General features: G+C 47.9%; 1 protein-coding gene across 3 annotated transcripts in view; it reads right to left on the bottom strand.

Annotated features, from left to right (window-relative positions):
• KCNN1 (potassium calcium-activated channel subfamily N member 1) overlaps positions 1-22,235 on the bottom strand; it is a 78,955-nt gene that overhangs the window by 20,765 nt on the left and 35,955 nt on the right. For all 3 annotated transcript variants that reach the window (XR_014521000.1, XM_083483921.1, XM_083483922.1), the window contains exons 2-4: positions 14,282-14,731; positions 13,216-13,311; positions 8,594-9,012 (exon numbers count right to left, since the gene is read on the bottom strand). Coding sequence is in view for 2 of the 3 variants with exons in the window: in XM_083483921.1 (XP_083340047.1) it covers positions 8,594-9,012; positions 13,216-13,311; positions 14,282-14,650 (884 nt within the window). In the remaining variant the exon portion in view is untranslated. The remainder of the gene's footprint in view (positions 1-8,593; positions 9,013-13,215; positions 13,312-14,281; positions 14,732-22,235) is intronic.

Below are 22,235 nucleotides of genomic sequence, written 5' to 3'. Positions count from 1 at the left end.
TCAGTCTTGTCTTTTCCAGGCTAAACATACCCAGCTCCTTCAACTGTTCCTCATAAGGCTTCATTTCCGGACCCCTGATCATCTTGGTTGCCCTCCTCTGCACACCTTCCTGCTCGTACACACACTGATTTTTTTGAGGGAGGAAGCCATGAATGTTTAAATTGGTGCTTTAAAAGGATAGGACAAATGTGGCCTAAATTAGAAAGGTCTATTAAGTTCAATGAGTGTGACGAGTCTTTAATACAAGGGAGAATGGCTGGATCAAACCACCTTGCAATCCAATAGATAACTTCTGATATCCTTGGGGAGGGGGGACGACAAAACTGGGCTTGCATGCCAGACCTGCTTGTGCCAGCAATTACTATTTAGAGATAGACTGTTCCTGATCAAGGAGGTTCTATTAAGACACCATGGCTACCAGCAGTTGATTCCTCCTCTTCAATAGTCTACCAATTTCCACTAAAATAAAGCCCACAACTGTGCTCTCTGAGTTTTGCCTTGTTATATTGTACGGTTTTCCCGAAGAGATCAATTCAGCTTGGCAAAATTTTATCCGATCACTTGTGTCTGTAATCAATGCACGAATTGCAGTGCCCCCTTGCAAATACCTATCTGCCTTCTGCCCGCCCTGCTTCTATAGCTGACTAAAACAGTGGCCACCACCACATCTTGTGGCACTGAGTTCCGCAGGTGAACTGTGTGGCCTGAGTAAAGAAAGTTCACGGTTTTCAGCAAAACCCTTCAGTGCGAATCGCTGCAGGCAAAAAAGGAAGGGAGAAGGAAAGGAAAAGAGAGAGAATAACCTCCTCCCCGACCTTGGAAAAGAACCGGCATGGAGCGTGGTGGATTTCGGAAGATGCACTGGAAGTTAGCGAAGAAGAGGGTGATTTGGAGTGGCATGCAGGGGGTAAGACTGGGATAGAGGAATGCAGAAATTTGCCCCCCAGGAGGGGAAAAAACTAAAGGAACAGAAAGACCCAGACAAGCCTGACTACGCCAAGCAATGTTAAGAGGAGGAATTTAGGATTGCTGCTTTCTTTCTTTCTATTCACCCTGCAAAGCTCAAGCTAGTGGACCCCCCGACCTTCTCCATCCCCCATAGGTGTATCCAGCCCTCCTTGCCCAGGGAAGGGTAGCGGCGGTTGTGAACCGTTGAACATTTCGCTCGGAACATCGGAAAAGGATGCGAGGGGTGGCGGGGGAATCTGCAGAGTCGGAAGCGGGGGCCACCCCAGAGTCATCTAGTCCAACCCCACAACTGCAATGCAGGATGCGCATTGTGGGAAATCTGACTGCTTCCCAGGAAAGGACTTTCAGTGGCGCTATGTTGCTTTCGCTGGATCAGCTTTGCTAGCTTGCAAAGATTCGGTTTTATATTGTTCTCAGTTCTGTTATAGTTTAATTGCTTTATTCCCCCAAACTGCTATCTCTGATAGATCTTTAGTTTCCTGAATTTTCTCTGCCTTGGTTTTAATTTTGAGTCCCGGTCCCAGGGGAAAATGTGGGCCATAAATAACGATGGTGATGCTTTAGCTGCGATCCCTGCCTTGCAGGGGGTTGGACTAGATGACCCTTGGAGTCCCCCTTCCAATTCTATGATTCGATGATGATGATAAACAGGGGTGGCATGATGTAATTCCTGCATTGCAGGGGGTTGGACTAGATGACCTTTGGAGTCCCCTTCCAATTCTATGATTCGATGATGATGATGATAAACAGGGGTGGCAAGATTTAGCTGCCTGGCAGTTCTGTCGCTCCCCTCCAACCCCCCTCCCCCCCAAAAAATCTGTGATTCCTGAATGGCAGGGGTTGGACTAGATGACCCTAAGGGTCCCTGCAGTTCTATGATCCTGTGAAAAGTGGGCATCACTGGGCCAGGAAGGGATGGAAGTCTCCTCTGGCTCTCCTCTGGCAGTGGGAGTGCATGTGCGCTTGAATCACGCAGCCTTCTCGGTTCCCTTCACGGCTGAGTGTGGCCTGACTCACTGCTTCCTCACACAGAGAAAACCAGGCAGCCGTGAAAAAAATCCATGGCGCGCTGGCTGAGCTCCTGGTGCTCACGAAAGGGCTTCCGGGGTGCTTCTCCATCTTGGCATCTAAGGGGGGGGTTCTTCCTCAACCACCAGCCACCCGTCCTGCAGCGCCAAGAAGAGAATGAGGGTGCAGGAGACAGGGCCACCCCCCCTCCTCGCTCCCCTCTCAAGGTTGAATGCCTGCCTGGCAGCCGTGATAAATTTCCAGGAAATGACGCCGCCGCCTCGAGACAGTTTAAAGGCTGAGGATTTATGGGGGCACCAGCTTTTGTGGATGAAAGGCCACTTTGTCGGATGTGGGGTGGGTTTGGAGGAGGTGGGCAGGAAGGGGGAACTGGGTTTTAGCCCATGTTTGCCATGCTCAGAGTAGGCCCATTGACATTGAGGGACGTGGCTACTCTTTCCCTGCGGCAGTTTCCAGAATCTGGTATTCAGGAGCTCAGACACTGGACACAGAACATTGCCAACATGGCAAGGGTTCAGCAATAGCCATCTCCTGCTCTGTGGTATTTTTTCTAATCCTCTTTTCATAGACTCGTAGAGTTGGAAAGGATGGTGGAATCTCAGCAAAAGCATCCGTCACAGATGGCCACCCCACCTCTGCCTATAAACCGTCAAAGTCAACCACCTTCCAAGGGGAATCTTTCCACTGTTGTACAGCTCTTGCAGCCAGAAAGTTATCCCTGATGTTTAGTTGGAATGTCTTTTCTTGTAACACGAATCCGTTGTTTCGGTCCTACACTCCAGAGCAGGGGAAAACAAGCTTGTGGTGCAGTGTGGTGTAGTGGTTAAGAGCGGTAGTCACGTAATCTGGGTAACCGGGTTCGCGTCTCCGCTCCTCCACATGCAGCTGCTGGGTGACCTTGGGCCAGTCACACTTCTGTGAAGTCTCTCAGCCCCACTCACCTCATAGAGTGTTTGTTGTGGGGGAGGAAGGGAAAGGAGAATGTTAGCCGCTTTGAGACTCCTTAAAGGGAGTGAAAGGCGGGATATCAAATCCAAACTCTTCTTCTTCTTCTTCTTCCATGTGACAGCCCTGAAGATATTTGAAGGTGGCCATCATATCTCCTCTCAGTCTTCTCTTTATTGGGCTACATACATTGTGTATAATTCCCTCAAACATTCCTCATAAGGCTTGGTCTCCAGACCCTTGATCATCTTGGTTGCCCTCCTCTGCACACCAACATCCTTCTTAAATTGTTTCACCCAGAATTGCACACAGGATTCTAGGTTGTGGGATGTGAAACACAAGAGCAGTCAAGTATAATATTCCTAGAGTGAACATGTTTACACCTGGGGAGGAATGTTTGTCCAGCCAGCAGGTCAACTTCCTGTTTCCTTCTGGGCTGGGACAGACTTCCTCTGCATGGGACTAGAGGTGGGTGTGGCCTCACCTGTGCAGGTAACGACAAAAGCACAGGGCAGGGCAGCCATCTCTCTCTCTTTGACTACATGCATCGAAGAAGCAACTAAAGATGCTCTCTTGGCCAAGAGAGGACAAAGGGACTGTCTCCTTAGGAGATAGTTTCCAGGTGTATGTTACTTTTCTAAGCTAAGTCTGCCTTCTGGGATCCGACTGTGAACAGAATGTGAGTAAACTCTTTTTATACTTTTATAGAAGACTGTGTCGTGTCTTATCTTTTATGAGGGAATAAGGGAAAAATACCAGAACAGTTATTATAGAGGCTTTAGTGAGCCTGAGCAAACGCATCCGCTGCGAGTTTAAACAGGGGAATGTTACTCTGCTAAATTGTGAACTTGTTAACACAAGTTGGAAAGGCTATAATCAAACAATATAACCTCTCCTGCATCCCTGAACATTCCCACACAGGCGTGGTCTGACCAAGGCAGAATAGAGCAGTACTGTTTCTTCTCTTGATCTGGACGCTTGACTTCTCGTTATACAACCTAGAATAGCATTCACTTTTTTTGCTGCTGTATCACACTGTTCACTCATATTCAGCTTGTGGCCCGCTAAGACCCCAGTTCCTTTTCACAGGTACAGCCAGGAATCCCCCATCCTGTATTTGTGCATCTGGTTCTTCCAGATGGATAATACCTAAGAAATATATCAATTCTTGGTTTCTATACCCATCCCTACAGCCAGCCAGGCAAGAACACCCAAGGGAGGGAGCAAAGCAGTGGTGAGTGATTGGAGTGGTCTGAGGAGAGGAGGATGTGGCCTAGAGATTGTCCTGAGGGTCAGACAGAGAGGCATTTGTCCCCAGGGCTAAGGTTCACTGCCTTTGCAGTAAGGTTTCCTAAGCTGATGGACATCTATCATTATCTAGTATTATGAAAGGTTTCACCATGATGCAATTTTGAAGGGAGAGGATCTGGGACAGATTGCACACATCACAAATGAGGAAGATGGGGACGAAACACTTTAAGTAAATTGCATGTGTGTGCCATGCAAAATTTAGACGCGAAGGACGACAAGGGCAAGATCTTGCATGCATGCGTTGTTTCCTCTTGACAAACTTGACATGAGCCAACAGTGTGACGCGGCAGCTAAAAAAGCCAATGCAATTCTGGGCTGCATCAATAGGAGTATAGCATCTAGATCAAGGGAAGTAGTAGTGCCACTGTATTCTGCTCTGGTCAGACCTCACCTGGAGTACTGTGTCCAGTTCTGGGCACCACAGTTCAAGAAGGACACTGACAAACTGGAACGTGTCCAGAGGAGGGCAACCAAAATGGTCAAAGGCCTGGAAACGATGCCTTATGAGGAACGGCTAAGGGAGCTGGGCATGTTTAGCCTGGAGAAGAGGAGGTTAAGGGGTGATATGATAGCCATGTTCAAATATATAAAAGGATGTCACATAGAGGAGGGAGAAAGGTTGTTTTCTGCTGCTCCAGAGAAGCGGACACGGAGCAATGGATCCAAACTACAAGAACGAAGATTCCACCTAAACCTTAGGAAGAACTTCCTGACAGTAAGAGCTGTTTGACAGTGGAATTTGCTGCCAAGGAGTGTGGTGGAGTCTCCTACTTTGGAGGTCTTTAAGCAGAGGCTTGACAACCATATGTCAGGAGTGCTCTGATGGTGTTTCCTGCTTGGCAGGGGGTTGGACTCGATGGCCCTTGTGGTCTCTTCCAACTCTATGATTCTATGATTCTATGAAAGAAGGGCCAATCATCTAGGAATGCAAACATCTTAAGATGGGAGGGGTTGAATGGGGAGAATTTTGGAAGATATTAAGCTTTTGGGAGGAGTAAATTCTCTGGACGGGAAGGTTGAGGTGGTGAAGTGAAAATAGGAAGGAAGGAAGGAAGGAAGGAAGGAAGGAAGGAAGGAAGGAAGGAAGGAAGGATAGAAGGATAGACAGACATATGGATGAATGGATATATGGACAAAGCTTCCTTCCAAAAGCTAGATTAGCTTTGGGATTCTGTTCAAAGTTTGCAACCACCACCAGCACCCGGGGTTTCTTCTACCCCAGACACCCCCCCCCCCCACAGACGACACCCCAAACTGCCAATCCCGCAAGCTGCAGCTAATCTTAAATTCTGAGCAAGTCTTGGCCTCCGTGCAAAGGGTTGCGTCAACCCGGCTGCTAGCCAATCGGAACTCACAGTTTGTCCCTACGAGAAGCACAGCGGTTTGGAGAGGAGGAAAAACAACAACAACAACAACAGCACGTTATTGAGCAGTTTCCAGGCCGGAGGAAAAACAGGGCAAAAGGTCCAGAAAGCAAACGACACACACGAATGGCACAGAGACGAACGCGGTGGGGGGGAGCCTGCCGGAAAGTGTGGGGCACCCTCCTAGGCCCGACACAGCCGAGGGAAAAGCCCAGATCTGGCGCAAAGAGGGAGGGGTGAATTTTTCCCTCGATTTCTCCCAAGTCTTAAGCTCAGTTCTCCAGGCATTTGACGCCCGAGATTTGTGCTTTCAGGACCTCATTCCTGTGACCATAATCAGATTTAACTGTTTTTAATCAGATGTCAAACAGATAAACAATATATGACTTTTGGAAGACACCTGAAGACAGCCCTGCACAGGGAAGAGTTTAATGTTGTGTTTCCAATATTTTGTTGGAGCTGCCAAGAGTGGCTTGAGAAACCCAGGCAGATGGGTGGCATAATAATAATAATAATAATTAATAATAATATTTCTGAATTTTAAATGGCTAGAACCTGCCCTGGAACTTGCTGGTGAAGGGCAGGAAATAAATAAATACTATTAATATACTATTAGTAATAATAGTTTAGTTTTTATCTTGTTTTTAATGCCCTCATACCAATTTGCCAGTAAAGGGAACCCTGACCATTAGGTCCAGCCATGACAGAATCTGGGGTTGTGGCGCTCATCTCGCTTTACTGGCCAAGGGAGCCGGCCTACAGCTTCCAGGTCATGTGGCCAGCATGACTAAGCCGCTTCTGGCGATCCAGAGCAGCGCATGGAAACGCCGTTTACCTTTCCGCCGGAGTGGTACCTATTTATCTACTTGCATTTTGATGTGCTTTCAAACTGCTAGATTGGCAGGAGCAGGGACCGAGCAACAGGAGATCACCATGTCCCTGTCACGGGGATTCGAACCACCAACCTTCTGATCGGCAAGTCCTAGGCTCTGTGGTTTAACCCACAGCGCCACCTGCGTCCCTAATTTGCCAGTTCTCTAGTATAAGGAGAAATTTGCACTAGAATTTGCCAGTAAAGGTAAAGGTACCCCTGCCCGTATGGGCCAGTCGTGTCCGACTCTAGGGTTGTGCGCCCATCTCACTTAAGAGGCCGGGAGCCAGCACTGTCCAGAGACACTTCCGGGTCACGTGGCCAGCGTGATGAAGCTGCTCTGGCGAGCCAGAACCAGCGCAGCACACGGAAACGCCGTTTACCTTCCCGCTATAAAGCGGTACCTATTTATTTACTTGCACTTAGGGGTGCTTCCGAACTGCTAGGTGGGCAGGAGCTGGGACTGAAAGACGGGAGCTCACCCCGCCGCGGGGATTCGAACCGCCGACCATACGATCGGCAAGTCCTAGGCACTGAGGTTTTACCCACAGCGCCACCCACGTCCCTTCTAGAATTTGCCAGTACTCTAGTGCAAATTTGTCCTTATACACATTTCCTTAAATGCAATTTTTGCCTGATCCAGAAACCTTTTTGAGAAGACTTTCCTGCAATATTAACGCATCTTATTTATTATTTTCACTAACTTTTTCTTTTTCCCCTTTTGCATGCATTACTTGGCTGGAGAGCTTCACGGCAAAATTGCGATAAGTGCAAATTTTGAAGGCTGGTTCTGTGCTCATGTTTGCGTACTGTTTCTGAAAGGATGAATTAGATATAGGCTTGCATTAAAAGCCTAACAGCACCAAAATTCCTCCTCTGACCCGCTGTTACTGTATGCATTTGAAAATAGGCTGAATATATTGAAATGTGCCAAATTCACCTCGGCTTCCATCCGACAGTGTTGCCTGCTATTTTTGAGCAGCATCACAAATTTTAATCTATGGGACGAACTTTGTGGGGGGTTTGGGGGGCCTTTCCTGTAGTTGTATTGCTTTAAACTGTTTTTAATATTGCATTTTAATATTCCTGTTGTGTATGAATTGTTATAACCTGCCCTGGGACCTTAGGGAGAAGGCTGCTAATAAATTGATATATGATGAGATAATAAAAAATGTTAGATTTTACCAAAACAACAACTCTGAAGCTTTTTTTCTGGAAATTATAGGGACAGAATTTCACCCCCAAAAAGATGGTTGAGTTGTTTAGGTATGTAACTACAGCAGCTAGGATTCTTTATGCACAGAAATGGAAAGATGAAGAAGTTCCCACCGAAGAAAAATGGATAAGAAAAGTGACTGTGCTGAATCAGAAAAGCCAACAGCTAAAATAAGAGAACTTAATGACAATTGCCTTATGGAATTATAGAAGCATTTTCCAGGCTATTCAAAGAAATATTATAATTCAATGAATTCGCAAGCAAGATTTGAACTATGAGCAACAGAAATAATTAGCCATAATTGTATTATGGTTAGGATATAAAAGATGCAGTAATGAGATAGAATGAAAACCCCCTACAGAAAATGGAATGCAATGTTGATAAAACAAAAGGAAAAATAAATTTGCATTGGAACTTTATGTGAAATTTGTGGGCATTTAATATTATACATACACTACGTCTACTCCTACTACTAATGATAGCGGTATTATTATTATATTTTGCTTGTGGTAATGCAGGTCTTTGAGTGAATTAATGCAGCCACACTGCATCTTTGTACTTCCAGGCTATAATGCTTTGTGGTTTGCAATTTTTAGTCTTCGTTATTCCACACGGCCTTTTTTCTTTTTTGTTATGCTTGCACTTGGATTTTTGGGTTAACAAATCAGTAAAAAGCAAAAGGAAGGGGGGGGGAATGATGGGATATCTCCATCCTGGAGAAAGCGGAGAGACTCGAACTCAGCACCAAGCAAACCCAACGAGCTCAACGGGTGCAGGAACCTGGTTTTCCCCTCGGCTGCAACAGGGGGCACCAAAGACCCCCTCGGCAAGTGCCATCCTTTCCCCTGCTATGCCTTCCTCGGCAGGAGTAGAAGAACTGGGACTTACCTCTCACACACGCGGACTGTCCAGGCGGCGATAATCCAGGAGGAGATGCTGAAGACCAGAAGGACCGTCCCAGGGCAGATGGTCATGAGGGTCTTCATGACGAAGCGGGTGTTGAAGTTGATCTTGTTGAGGGCCCCGATGCTCCGCGAAGAGGCGTCGGTGAAGAGTTTGCTGTGGAGAAGCATGACCCGCCCAATCAGGTAGAGGCGTAGGAACATCGGGATGGAGAGGATGATGTCCACGTCGGTGTTGGCCTCCGAGGTGGCGTACGTGAACGCCAGGCGGGTCGTCCACGTGAAAAAGTACTGGCCCGGGATGGGATGGATGGCGCAGACCAGGAGCTCCAAGGTGATGAAGAAGATGCGCTCGTAGGTCATGGCGATGCGCCAGTCGTCCGCTCCGTTGTCCACCATGAACAGCTGCAAAAAGGGAGGGATGGCGTTCAGGCCAGGTTTGTGGGTACAGAAACTTCACACCTGCCATGGTCCAAAACAAAGAAGGTGGGCACTTACTTGGCAAGGGCCCTTCGCAGCCAAAGGAATGCGCATGGCACAAAGCCAATTCTAGATCTTACTTAATGGTGGCTCTTGAGTCTTTTATACATTTTATGTGTTTAATAGGTATTGATTTGCAACGCTTTGTGGATGATTGCTTCCCCCTCTTACGATTCTATTGTCTAACAAAGGAAAAGGGTAAAGGACCCCTGGACGGTTAAGTCCAGTCAAAGGCGATTATGGGGTTGCAGTGCTCAACTCGCTTTCAGGCCGAGGGAGCTGGCGTTGGTCCACAGATAGCTTTCCGGGTCATGAAGCCAACATGACTAAACTGCTTCTGGCGCAATGAGACACCGTGATGGAAACCAAAGTGCACAGAAACGCTATTTACCTTCCCACCACAGTGGTACCTATTTATCTACTTGCACTGGCGTGCTTTTGAACTGCTAGGTTGGCAGGAGCTGGGACAGAGCAACGGGAGCTCACCCCTTCACGGGGATTCGAACTGCTGACTTTATGATCAGCAAGGCCAAGGGGCTCAGTGGTTTAGACCACACCGTCACCTGCGTCTAAATTGTCTAAATTATGCCAATAAAGGCTGAATTAAGAAGAAGAAGAAGAAGAAGAAGAAGAAGAAGAAGAAGAAGAAGACCAACAACAACAACAGATGGTTGATAGATATTAAATAGATATCCCCCTCCGCCAAGAGTGACACTTACAATTTTGTGATTTGGATTGAGGGGCATTGGCATCCCTCAAACTTTTCCCAAATATTAATAACTGCAAGACACCATGCTCTTCTTTCTATGCAGTTGAGACGCTCACATTCATCACAATCTCATTGATTTGTTTGTTAAGGGCGCAATCCTTCCTCCACTCACCTGGGAGTGAAACCCATTGAATTCCGAGGGATGTACACCTGAGCAGGTGTGGAAAGGATGGAGCCATAAATCAGAGTGGGACTGGGAAGGAATGGATGATCAGCTCACTTAAAAAAACCCTTTAACAGGTCTGGTCGTGCAAATTTTGGACACGCAGAAGCATGAAACTCAAGGGATTTTAAGAACGCAAACAGAAACCGAGATGGAATAATGTTGTTTCGTGTGTGTGGTTTTCAAGGTCTGCCTGGCACCTCAGAACGTTGAGTTTCGTCGAGTGCAGAGTTGTGTTCTCTCCATCCATCAGTGAAGGGCAGAGCAAGGTCAAAGACCCTCTCAGCCTTTGACCCAGGATCTGTTCGTTCCAGGGTCCACCTGCATCCCCTTGAAAATGTCCTCCTCTTCCGCCTCACCTCTGCAGGGCTGAGGGTCAGTTCCTCCGTCCTCTGACGCAGCCCATAAAAACATTTTAATGGGAAAACTCTCCCCGCTGTTCAGCGGTGGGTGCTAGATGCCTGTGAGGTGTCACAAGCGGGCGCCTCGCCATTCAGCGACGGCATTGGCGCCAGCTGTGGCTGCTTGACTGAGTAATGGCTCCAGGCTGCAGCAGCCCCGAAGTCAGACCTGCCCCATCTGTTCCTCATTCAGAGGAAACAGCAACAGCACCCAAAGCAAAACCCTACCAAATTGCTCCCACCTATGGACAAGAAAATCTGTCTATGTTACACCTTCTTGGTTTCTCCCATTCCAGACCCTCCCAGCGTCCCTATTTTCCAAGGACAGTCCCAGATTTTCAGAAGCCATCCCGATTTTGGACTTGATACTGGAATGTTCCAGTTTTCCTTAAAGGTAAAGGGACCCCTGACCATTAGGTCTAGTCATGGCCGACTCTGGGGTTGCGGCGCTCATCTCGCTTTACTGGCTGAGGGAGCTGGCATACAGCTTCTGGGTCATGTGGCCAGTATGACTAAGCTGCTTCCGGTGAACCAGAGAAACGCATGCAAATGCCGTTTACCTTCCCGCCGGAGCGGTACCTATTTATCTACTTGCACTTTGTGCTTTCAAACTGCTGGGTTGGCAGGAGCAGGGACCGAGCAACGGGATCTCACCCCGTCACAGGGATTCGAACCGCTGACTTTCTGATCAGCAAGTCCTAGGCTCAGTGGTTTAACACAGAGCGCCACCCGCATCCCTTAGTTTTCCTTAAGACGTCCCTATTTTCATCAGAGAAATTTGGGAGGGTATACCGTTTTGCTCTCTCTGTTTTAGCATCATTGAAAACCACAGCCACCTTTCTCCTAATACAGTCACTTTGCTTAGTATATTGTTTCGTAGAACTACAGAGCTGGAGGGGTCCCCAGAGGGTCATCTAGCTCAACCCCCTGCGATGAAGGAAGATTGTTGTTGCTGCTGCAAATGACTTTCGCAGACAGCTTTCCTCCATCACGTTACTAGAGTTCTACAGCGTTATCCAAGGAGGAGCTGAATGCTGGACAGTTCAGGGTAGGCGAAAGAAAATGCTTCTTCACACAGACACAGGGCATAGTTAAACTGTGGAACTGCAGGAGACAGTGAGGGCTGCGAACCTGGATTATTTTAAAAGAGGATTAGACAAATTCACAGAGGGGAAGACTACCAATGGCAAGTAGCCATGATGTTTGCTGTGTTGCTGTCTCCATGACCTTGGGTGAAAGACCCAGAGGGTTGGACTAGATGACCGCTGTGGTCCCTTCCAATTCTGTGATTTAAGAACCCTGGGTGATACATATTCAGTGCTAACCCTACTCATGGTAGACCCGTTGAAATGTCTAACTCCAGTTTCGCTTCCCAAGAGAGGCATGCATACAAAACCCTAAATTTCTTCTCGGTAGTGGCGCCTTCCCTGTGGAACGCCCTCCCACCAGATGTCAAAGAGAACAACAACTACCAGGCTTTTAGAAGACATCTGAAGGCAGCCCTGTTCAGGGAAGCTTTTAATGTTTGATGTATTATAGTATTTTAATATTCTTTTGGAAGCCGCCCAGAGTGGCTGGGGAAGCCCAGCCAGATGGGCGGGGTATAAATAATAAATTATTATTACTATTATTAGTATAAATGTCTCAGGCCCCTTCCTGACAGATCAGCAGAGAGGGCCCTCTTGGAAATTCCTCTACCCTCAGAGGCTTGAGGGGTGGCAGCCCAGGAGAGGGCCTTCTTTGTGGCGGCCCCAAGGTGTGGGACTCCCCCCCCCCAGGTGTGTCTGGTATCTAAATTGCACAGCTTCCAGAGAATCTTGAAGACACACCTCTTTAACCCTGGCTTTCGACATTTGAGGCTCAATCAGCAGAGCATGGGACTCCTGATCTCAGGGTTGTGGGTTCGAGTCCCAGGTTGGGCAAAAGATTCCTGCCTTTCACAGGGTTGCCCTTGTGGTCCTTTCCAACTCTACAGTTTGTGATTCTATGTTTTTAGGACCCACCTTATTCCTGGGATTGCAAGTCGTTTCAAACCATTTTTAACATCGTTTTTCAATTTCTCTTGGACTACAGAGAGGAGGGCAGGTAATAAATAATAATAATAATAATAATAATAATAATAATAATAATAATAATAATAATAATTTTATACCCTGCCGTCCCCGGCCAGAGCCAGGCTCAGGGTGGCTAACACCAATAAAATCGGAGTAAAAGCATAACAGGGGAAAGAAAAAGAAAATAATAATAAAATACAGTTTAAAATGCAGCCTCATTTCAAAAGTAGCTGATAAATCAAGACCATAAGGGGAGGGAAAACATAAGGGTCAGACTGAGTCCAAACCAAAGGCCTGGTGGAACAGCTCTGTCTTGCAGGCCCTGCGGAAAGATGTCAAGTCCCGCAGGGCCCTGGTCTCTTGGGACAGAGCGTTCCACCAAGTCGGGGCCAGTACTGAAAAGGCCCTGGCCCTAGTTGAGACCAATCTAACCACTTTGCGACCTGGGACCTCCAAAATGTCGTCATTTGTGGTCCCGTGGATACGTGGGTCCTAGGCCGCATAGGGCTTCAAAGGTCAAAACCAGCAACTTAAACCTGACCCTGTACTCCACCGGGAGCCAGTGCAGTTGGTAAAGCGCTAGATGGATGTGATCCCATGGTGAGGACCCCATAAGGAGCCTCGCCGCGGCATTCTGCACCCGCTGGAGTTTCTGGGTCAACTTCAAGGGCAGCCCTGCGTTAACAATAATAAGATATGTTCAGCTTTCGTACAAAACCTGCTCGGCGGTTGGATTCTCACCTGGATCTCTCTCGCGTGGTACATGATGATGAGCCCCAGCAGGATCATCGTGGACAGGCTGATGAGGCATTTGAGGGCGAATGAATATGAAGACTCCTAGAGGGACGAACGGAGACGAGACATGGTGCGTTGTTAAACTGAGGAACTCACCGAGACAGGATGTGGGGATAGACACCAACTTGGATGGCTTTAGAAGAGGATTGGGGGGGGGGGTCTACAAGGGAGAAGGCTATCAACAGCAGCTGTGTCCCACCCCCTGCATTGGAATAATACCAGTTGCTGGGAATCACATGTGAAAAGAGTTGTGCTAATTTTGGGGCTTCCCACCTAGGCCAGGTGAGCCATTTTGAATTCTGATTCTGCCTTCTGTGGCATTAGCTCCCCCCTGCCCCAATTGGTGCCGTCTGCAAACTGGATGAGCAACCCCCCCATCAAATTTTAATTAAAACTTTTAATTGTGTATATTAATTCATATTAAATATACAGTGGTACTTCAGGTTAAGTACTTAATTCGTTCCAGAGGTCCGCACTTAACCTGAAACTGTTCTTAACCTGAAGCACCACTTTAGCTAATGGGGCCTCCTCCTGCTGCTGCTGCTGCGCCGCTGGAGCACGATTTCTGTTCTCATCCTGAAGCAAAGTTCTTAACCTGAAGCACTATTTCTCGGTTAGCGGAGTCTGTAACCTGAAGCGTATGTAACCTGAAGCGTATGTAACCTGAGGTACCACTGTACTGCAAACACTTTAATTCACGATGTGAAATTTTAATTCAGTGGCATGGACCACGGGTTCTGTGTCGGAAGTTCACCTGCAGACCACACAGTATGAAAAGTTGGACTAGAATTCCAGCTTGTCCATATCTACATTAAAGTGGGGTGCCCAGAACCCATGATGTGTCTCTTTCTCCTTTGACAACTGGTATGCCTATCATTAGGATCTACCTTGTTTCTTTAAGTCGTTTTGAATTGCTTTATTGTTGCAGCCTGCCCTGGGATGTTAGCGTTAAGGGCAGGTTGTAAGCTGTAACAATAATAATTAACAATAATAGGAATCTGGAGCCCCTTACCTTGGTGTAGACCCCCCACGACAGCTCCGTCTCCGTCACCATGACCACGATCCCAAACATCCCAAAGATCAGGGCGTAGTCACTCAGCCGCTTCCTCTTCTCGAACAGCGCCCTCCGGTGGCCCAGCCGGTAGCCGATGTTCTGGTTCTTCTTGTGGCTGCGTGGCCTCTCCTCGGCCTCGGGGTCGTCATCCAGGTGGGGGTCCGACCCCTTGCTGCGCTCAGACTTGGAGACCACCACCTCCAGGCCGGAGTCGTGGAAGGTCTGCAGGGGCTGGGTCTCGGCGTCTAGGTCGTGGAGGTTGTGGCGGGAGGAACTCAGGCTGCTGAGGGGCCGGATGACGCCGCCGTTGTATTTGCAGCTGTTCATGGCTATCTCGGCGAAAGGGCTGGGCTCGCTGACCGTGCTCCTGGACCCAGCATGGCTCAGAATTTGGGAATCAGCATTCACCTGGAGAGAGGAGGTCCCAGCAGTGAATCCCACCGTGCAAGTTGGAGTCAATTCTTTACTGGCAAAAACACAATCTGCACAGGGGTGTCAGGCCTAAGGAGCACAGCAACCCGTCTCTGGTAGGTCTTAGCCCCATGAAGCAGTTGATCAGAGTGAAGGTCCCTGTCTACCCACAGCTGCCTAAGCCTCCTCTTCTCCAGGGCTTTCCCCAAGCAATCCGGGACTATGCCTGCATGTAGCCAACCTCTCCTCTGCTCTTTTCTTGCCTCTCCTGGTTCTGGGAGACAATGGGTGAGGGGAGCTGGTTCATAGCTGTCAACTTACAGATTTGAAAATAAGGGACCAGCAGCCTCGAAAATAAGGGATCAGCAGCCAAAATAAGGGATTTTCCAAGCACAGGTATGTTCAACTTCTGAGCCCCTCCAAGCCAAAGGCAGAAAGCCCAGCCAGCAGCCAAACGAAGCCTCAAGCGGTGGTTCCCACAGCGCAGCAACCCGGCAAAGGGGATGCAGCAAGGAAAACCACTGTCACCTTTCCGCTGGGAAGCGCTGAGCAAAGGCGAGTCCCCAGGCAATGCGGCCGATTTGATCGGCACAAGGCATGCAAGCTCCACCCCCCAGTTGTTCTTAAGACTCCTTATTGGGTGAGCAATGCAGCCAAGCAACACAGTTGGAGCCTCCCTCCTCCCTGGCCGGCAGGGAGGGAGGGAGAGGAGCTGCTTCCTTTGAAACCCAGGAAATTTAAGGGACATCCATCAATAAGGGACAGCAGCGGGACACGGCTCTGGGATAAGGGACTTTCCCGCCAAATAAGGGACGGTTGACAGCTATGAGCTGGTTGCAGCAGGAGAAATCCATGACTCTTCCCCAGCCAGATCCATCTCTGCCTCTTGGCCTGCCTCCTCTCCTCCTTCAGGTTCTGCCTCTGATTCTGCACTGCTTTCTGCCACAGATTCTCCCTGCTCACTAAGCCCTGTTACCTCTCCAGCTTCTGACACCTGCTCCCCCCAGGCTTCTCCCTCTGGCCACTCACTGTTGTGCCACCACCACTCCCTGGGCTCTGAGCCTTCTTTCCTTGGTGTTCCCCCAGTTGGTTCCCCCTGCCATTCTTCTGCCTCCAACCAATTACTGGTTCCTATTAACCTTATGATACCTGGAGACCTGATCATATACAGGTGAAACTCGAAAAATTAGAATATCGTGGGAAAGTTCATTGATTTCAGTAATTCAACTTCAAAGGTGAAACTCATATATGAGATCGACTCATACATGCAAAGCGAGATGTGCTTCTACTTCTCAGAGGTCCAGTCTTGCTCGCTTTGCAATTCTTGTTTTGCTGATTTCCTTGAATGTTCTAATTTTCTGAGATTGTTAATTTGGGGTTTTCACCAGCTGTACGCCATGATCATCGCAATGATAACAAATCAAGGCTTGACATATCTCGCTTTGCATGTCACGAGTCTATCTCATATATTAGTTTCACCTTTTAAGTCGAATTATGGAAATCAAGGAACTTTCCCACGATATTCTAATTTTTCGAGTTTCTCCTGTATAGGAGAGTTTTCCCCAAGCAATTGGAGCCTGTGCCTGACTGCAGACCATAGCCATTGCTCCATCATGAATTTGCCCAATGCTCTTTTAAAGCCATCTAAGTCGGCGGCTGTCACTGCTTCCTTTCCCCCCAATTCCATTTTATTAAGTTTCAACATTTTTAACACAGTCAGTCAAAACACAGTTTTGCCTCTTCTCTTATTTTTGTCACCTTCCTGTTTTCCACAGAGTTCTCTCCTTCTGTTGCTTCTATCTATCAAATCAGACCCACAATATTATACTCTAATCACTTCGGCTGCTTGTAGCTAAAATCCTGCTTGCGAGTTCATCATACTACAAAATTTCTTTAAGTGGTCCAAAAAGCAGGCCCCCGTTCTTCCATAAAACACTCACCCTGGCCAGAACCCCTCTGACATGATTTTATATCTCCTCGCAGACACAGATAAGTATGTGACCTGGCATGTAGCACTCTTTGCAACTGCCGCTAGGAAAATGAGAGCACATTATATAGCCAAGGTAGCCACCAACTGTAAAGGAAATGAATTTATTTGACCCTATCTGCATCAAGCTGTATTCTATCTTTATCACCAAACTCCGAATATAATTGCACACTGTATCAATTAACATTATTTTTTAATATATCAGTGGCCATGTGATAATTTTAGCTTGTAAATTTTATTGTTTAATGTCTTAACTTGTATATTAAGGTACTTTTATAGCTCTGTTTAGAGTAGGTAATGTCTTGATAATATAAACCTTTTAAGTTTTTTGTATTAATCCAGTGTATTTTCTTTTAATTGTTGAATGATTCTGTGTGCAGTGCTGCAGCCTTTGGCTATGTGCAATAAAACTGACTGGCTGACTGGCTGACACTCATCATTAGATTCTCTTAATTTTGTTGTTGATTTTGCCAGTTCTGCAGGTTCCTGTGGCAGGGAGTTCCACATCTCAGCTCTGTGCTCCGTGAAGAAGGTCTTCTTTTTATCTGCCCCAAATTTTCCAATGCTCGCCCTCATTGAATGCCTTCGAGTTCTAGAGTTATGACAGAGGAAGCAAAGACAGTCCTCTAAAATATTCTGCCTTCCATGCGTGTTTTCCTCTATCCGGAGCGAGCGATGTAGCTGGTTCAGTCAACGCACTGGACCAATGGACTGAGTCAGCGTACTACCTTCTTGTGCTCGCTTTGGACAGGCACCCAATTTACCCATCCGCGGACGCCTTTACCCAACCCCTTCCCCCAGTCGTGAGCGTTTAGCGGCTCTGGGAGGGTCCCGTGTGCCAATCAGACATCGCACCCGCTCTGCCAGGCTACAATTGTACCTGCCGAGTCCTGCTTTTGTGATGGCCCTCCTCTCCCCTGAGATGGCGGCTTTGTTCCCCTGCCAAGAGGTTCCTTGCAGCCTCGGCGCAATGTTCCCGGTGTGGCTAATTACACCCTGCGGGGCTCAAAAGCTTTGGCACCAATATTTTCCCGTCCCGACGCCCTCCGAGATGTTCCCGGGAGTGGCAGGCTAATTGCAAGGCAAGGTGACTCAGTGGCTCCCAAGGAAGGGAAGAGAGGGAAGGACTAAGTGTGTGATCTGAGAGGTGGAGACGGCTTGTTTTGCTCCTGCTCTGGAGGGTAGGACTCGAACCATTGGCTTCAAGTTGCAAGAATGCAGATTCCAGCTAAACACTGGGAAGAACATTCTGACAGTACGAGTTGTTCAACCGTGGAACAGGACTCCCTTGAGAGGTTGTGGACTCCCCTTCCTTGGAGGTTTTTAAGCAGAGGTTGGGTGGCATTATAGCTTGAGTTGAGATTTCTGCATTGCAGGGGCCTTGATCCTTACCCTTCCAACTCTACAGTTCTATGACACCGGGAATTAGTAGCCTCAGGAGAAGAGACTGGGGCCTTGCGAGAAACGGCCAGCTCATTCCAGAGTTACGACTAGAGGTGGAAGGATCAGAATGGAAGAACACCATTATTACTTATTCCATATATATATAGATTTCTCCCCTGCCTGCTTTGCAAAGTGTTGCTGCTGTGTAGCGTTCTGGTCGCCTCGCCTCCAAAAGGAGATGGCAGCGTCGAAAAGGGTTCCGGAAAGGACGACCCAAATGATTGAGAGGATGGTGGAGTTTAGATGGTACATGATAGAGGGTTACAAAATCATACATCACATGGGGAAAGCAGATAGAGAGGTTCTCTCTCTCTCTCTCTCTCTCTCTCTCTCTCTCTCGTGTAACACTAGAACTCATGGTGGCTTCCAACATATATAAAAACATAATAAAACCTTTAAAAGTTTCCCTGTACAGGGCTGCCTTTGTATGTCTTCTAAAGGTTATATAGTTATCTCCTTGACATCTGGTGGGAGGGTGTTCCACAGGGCGGGCGCCACCACCGAGAAGGCCCTCTGCCTGGTTCCTTGTAACCTCACTCCTCACAGTGAGGGAACCACCAGAAGACCCTCGGAGCTGGAACTCAGTGCTGGAAGATGCGGGTGGAGACGCTCGTTCGGGTATACAGTGGTACCTCGGGTTAAGTACTTAATTCATTCTGGAGGTCTGTTCTTAACCTGAAACTATTCTTAGCCTGAGGTACCACTTTAGCTAATGGGGCCTCCTGCTGCCGCCGGGCCGCCGGAGCACAATTTCTGTTCTCATCCTAAAGCAAAGTTCTTAACCCGAGGTACTATTTCTGGATTAGCGGAGTCTGTAACCTGAAGCGTCTGTAATCTGAAGCGTATGTAACCCGAGGTACCACTGTACAGGGCAGAGGCTGTTTATAGGGCTTTAAAGGTCAGCACCAACACTTTGAATTGTGCTCAGAAACCTCCTGGGAGCCAAAGTAGGTCTTTCAGGGCCAGTGTTATATGGTCCCGGTGGCTGCTCCCAGTCACCAGTCTAGGTGCCGCATTCTGGATTAGCTGCAGTTTCTGAGTCACCTTCAAAGGTAGTCCCATGTAGAGAGCATGGCAGTAGTCCAAGCGGGAGATAACCAGAGCATGCACCACTCTGGTGAGACAGGGAGCAGGCAGGGAGAGTCACTACCGGCGTTCCAGATGGAGCAGGATCCTCGTAGAGCAAGATAATGGTAGGGACATTGCCTACCACGCTTGCAAGGTTCCTGTTTGAGCATCTGGTTGGCTACTATATGAACAGGTGGGCCACTGGCCTGATCCAGCAGTCTCTTCCTATGTCCTATATCCTCGCTCTACGTGGGGCTGCCCTTGAGACTGACCCAGAAACTCCAGCAGGTGCAGAATGCCGCGGTGAGACTCCTTATGGGGTCCTTGCTGCAGGATCACATTCACCCAGTGCTATACCAGCTGCACTGGCTCCTGGTGGAGTACAGGATCAGGTTTAAGGTGCTGGTTTTAACCTTCAAAGCCCTATGCAGCCTAGGACCCTTGTACCTACGGGGCCGCCTCTCCTGGTATGTCCCACAGAGGAACTTACGGTCTTCAAACAAAAACATCCTGAAGGTCCCAGGCCACAGAGGGGTCAGGCTGGCCTCAACCAGAGCCAGGGCTTTTTCGGCTGTGGCTCCAAGCTGGTGGAACGCTCTGTCACAAGAGACTAGGGCTCTGCGGGACTTGACATCTTTCCGCAGGGCCTGCAAGACAGAGCTGTTCCACCAGGCCTTTGGCCAGGGCACAGCCTGGCAATCTTCACAGAACTCTAGCCCAATGGTTGCCATCAATTTGATTTGAATTAATTTTATAATGAAATGGTTTTAGAATGTTGTATTATTTCATTGTTGTTAGCTGCCCTGAGCCTGGCTTTGGCTGGGGAAGGATATAAATAAAATTTATTATTATTATTATTATTATTATTATTATTATTAAGGTATGTGATCTGTCAGAAAACCCCCCACCACTTTTAACAATTTCTTTTAAATGGGGTGGGGTGGAATTGCTGAGTTATAAAGCCAATGAGCTTTCAAGGAAAACCCAGGTGATTGGCCCTCATCCCTGTGCGTATAAATGAATGTGCCGGGTACAGTATTTGGATAGGGCTCCGGGGCAGCTGTGCCACCCCCCCCCCTTGAGGCATCTTTCAGGGGCTGGTTTGGAAGTTGTTTCAAGGTGAGACAGGCCACTGTTCCATCTACTTCAGCATTGTCTACACTGACCGGCAGACATTGAATGTGGCTTATTCTGCACGCAAGGCAAATGCTTTTGCTGCTGAGTTATGGCCTTTCTTCAAAGAAAGACGCTAGTCCTCAATGTTTGGGGGGTGGGGCAGACCTATATTTTGGGGCCCCTGAAGCTCAAACTGTCATCAGGGCCCCTTCTCAACTGGCAATGAAATCTGGGCAACCACTGAAACCATCTTCTTCAAGGGGGGTTCTCCACAGCAGATCACCAGAGCTTTACAACATCTAAGCTACTAACGCCAAACTTTTGGGATATTGAAATATATACAGCAAAAAAAAATAAAAATCAATACATTTGACTCAAACCAACGCAGCTCTAATTGGGCCTATGAGCCCCCCCCCAAATTAAGTGATGTGGGGTCCTTTTACCTTGCGGGGGGCAAGCCCCATGTTGGGCGAAAGACTCCTGCAGTGCAAAGGGTTGAGCTAGATGGCCCTTGTAGTCCCTTCCCAACTCTACAGTTGGTCCCTTACCTTTCCCACCCCAACCTGGCCACAGTGATCCATGTGACGGTCACCTCCAGGCTTGACTACTGTAATTCGCTCTACGCGGGGCTGCCCTTGAAGCTGTCCCAGAAACTCCAGAATGCTGCAGCGAGGCTCCTCATGGGGTCCCTACCATGGGAGCATATTCACCCAGTGCTTTTCCAGCTGCACTGGCTCCCGGTGGAGTATTGGGTCAGGTTTAAGGTGCTGGTTTTGACCTTTAAAGCCCTGTGTGGCTTAGGGCCCTCGTATTTACGGGACTGCCTCTCCTGGTTTGCCCCGCAGAGGACCTTAAGGTCCATGAATAATCATAGTTTAGAGGTCCCAGGCCCTAAGGAAGTCAGATTATCCTCCACCAGGGCCAGGGCCTTTTCAGTGATGGCTCTGACGTGGTGGAATGCTCTGTCCCATGAGACCAGGGCCCTCCAGGATTTAACTTCCTTCCGCAGGGCCTGTAAGACAGAGCTGTTCTGCCTGGCTTTCAATTTAAACTTAGCCCAATCTTTTATTCCCCTTCCTTCCTCCCCGCCCCCCCTTTTATGAAGATTACCTGCTCTGAGACCCCACAGCTAATTGCCCCCTGGTCTCCTCGCTGGCCCAAATAGGACTAATTTAGCCAGCTAGACCTGGGGATTATCTAATGTTTATTGAATGGATTTCCCCCCTAAATTGTTTTTTGAATTCTGAATTTATTGTTATTCACGTTTTATACTGTATTTTATGCTGTTTTTTTGTTGCATCAATTAAGTGTTTTAAATTTGTTGTTAGCCGCCATGAGCCCTTTTTTTCCAGAAAACCGGAACTGGGAAGGGCGGGGTATAAAAAATTATTATTATTATTATTATTATTATTATTATTATTATTATTATTACTATGAACCTATGGCCTTGAGCTCCCCAGAAATACTGCAGAACTTTCATTCTTCCTAGACTTAATTCTTTCCATAATTTCTAGACTAATTCCTTCCTTAATTCTCAGTTTGTAGGTGCCAAGCTAAATCTGTCTGGTTCAGCGATGTTTCTGAAACCTTCCTATTTATCAATGGATGTTGTTGCTGTTAAAACAGAAGATCATAGAATCGTGGAGTTGGAAGGCATCCCTGAGGGTCATCTAGTTCAACCCCCTGCAATGCAGGAATTTCCCCCCCCCCCCCAAGGTGGGCTTGAACCCACAACCCTGAGAATAATAGTCTCATGCTCCGCCGACAGAGCTGTCTTAAATGTCAGGCAAAATTGAAATTAAAAGACATAAGACAAACCTGCTGGGTCAGGTCAATAGCCCATGTGGCCCAATATCCTGTTCTCACAGTGGCCAACAAGTTGGCGCC

This window comes from Podarcis liolepis, assembly GCF_965112155.1.
Source record: "Podarcis liolepis genome assembly, chromosome: 18".
NCBI classification, from domain to species: domain Eukaryota; kingdom Metazoa; phylum Chordata; class Lepidosauria; order Squamata; family Lacertidae; genus Podarcis; species Podarcis liolepis.
The sequence above is the reverse complement of the archived record's forward strand: the minus strand, read 5'-3'. Positions and strand labels throughout refer to the sequence as shown.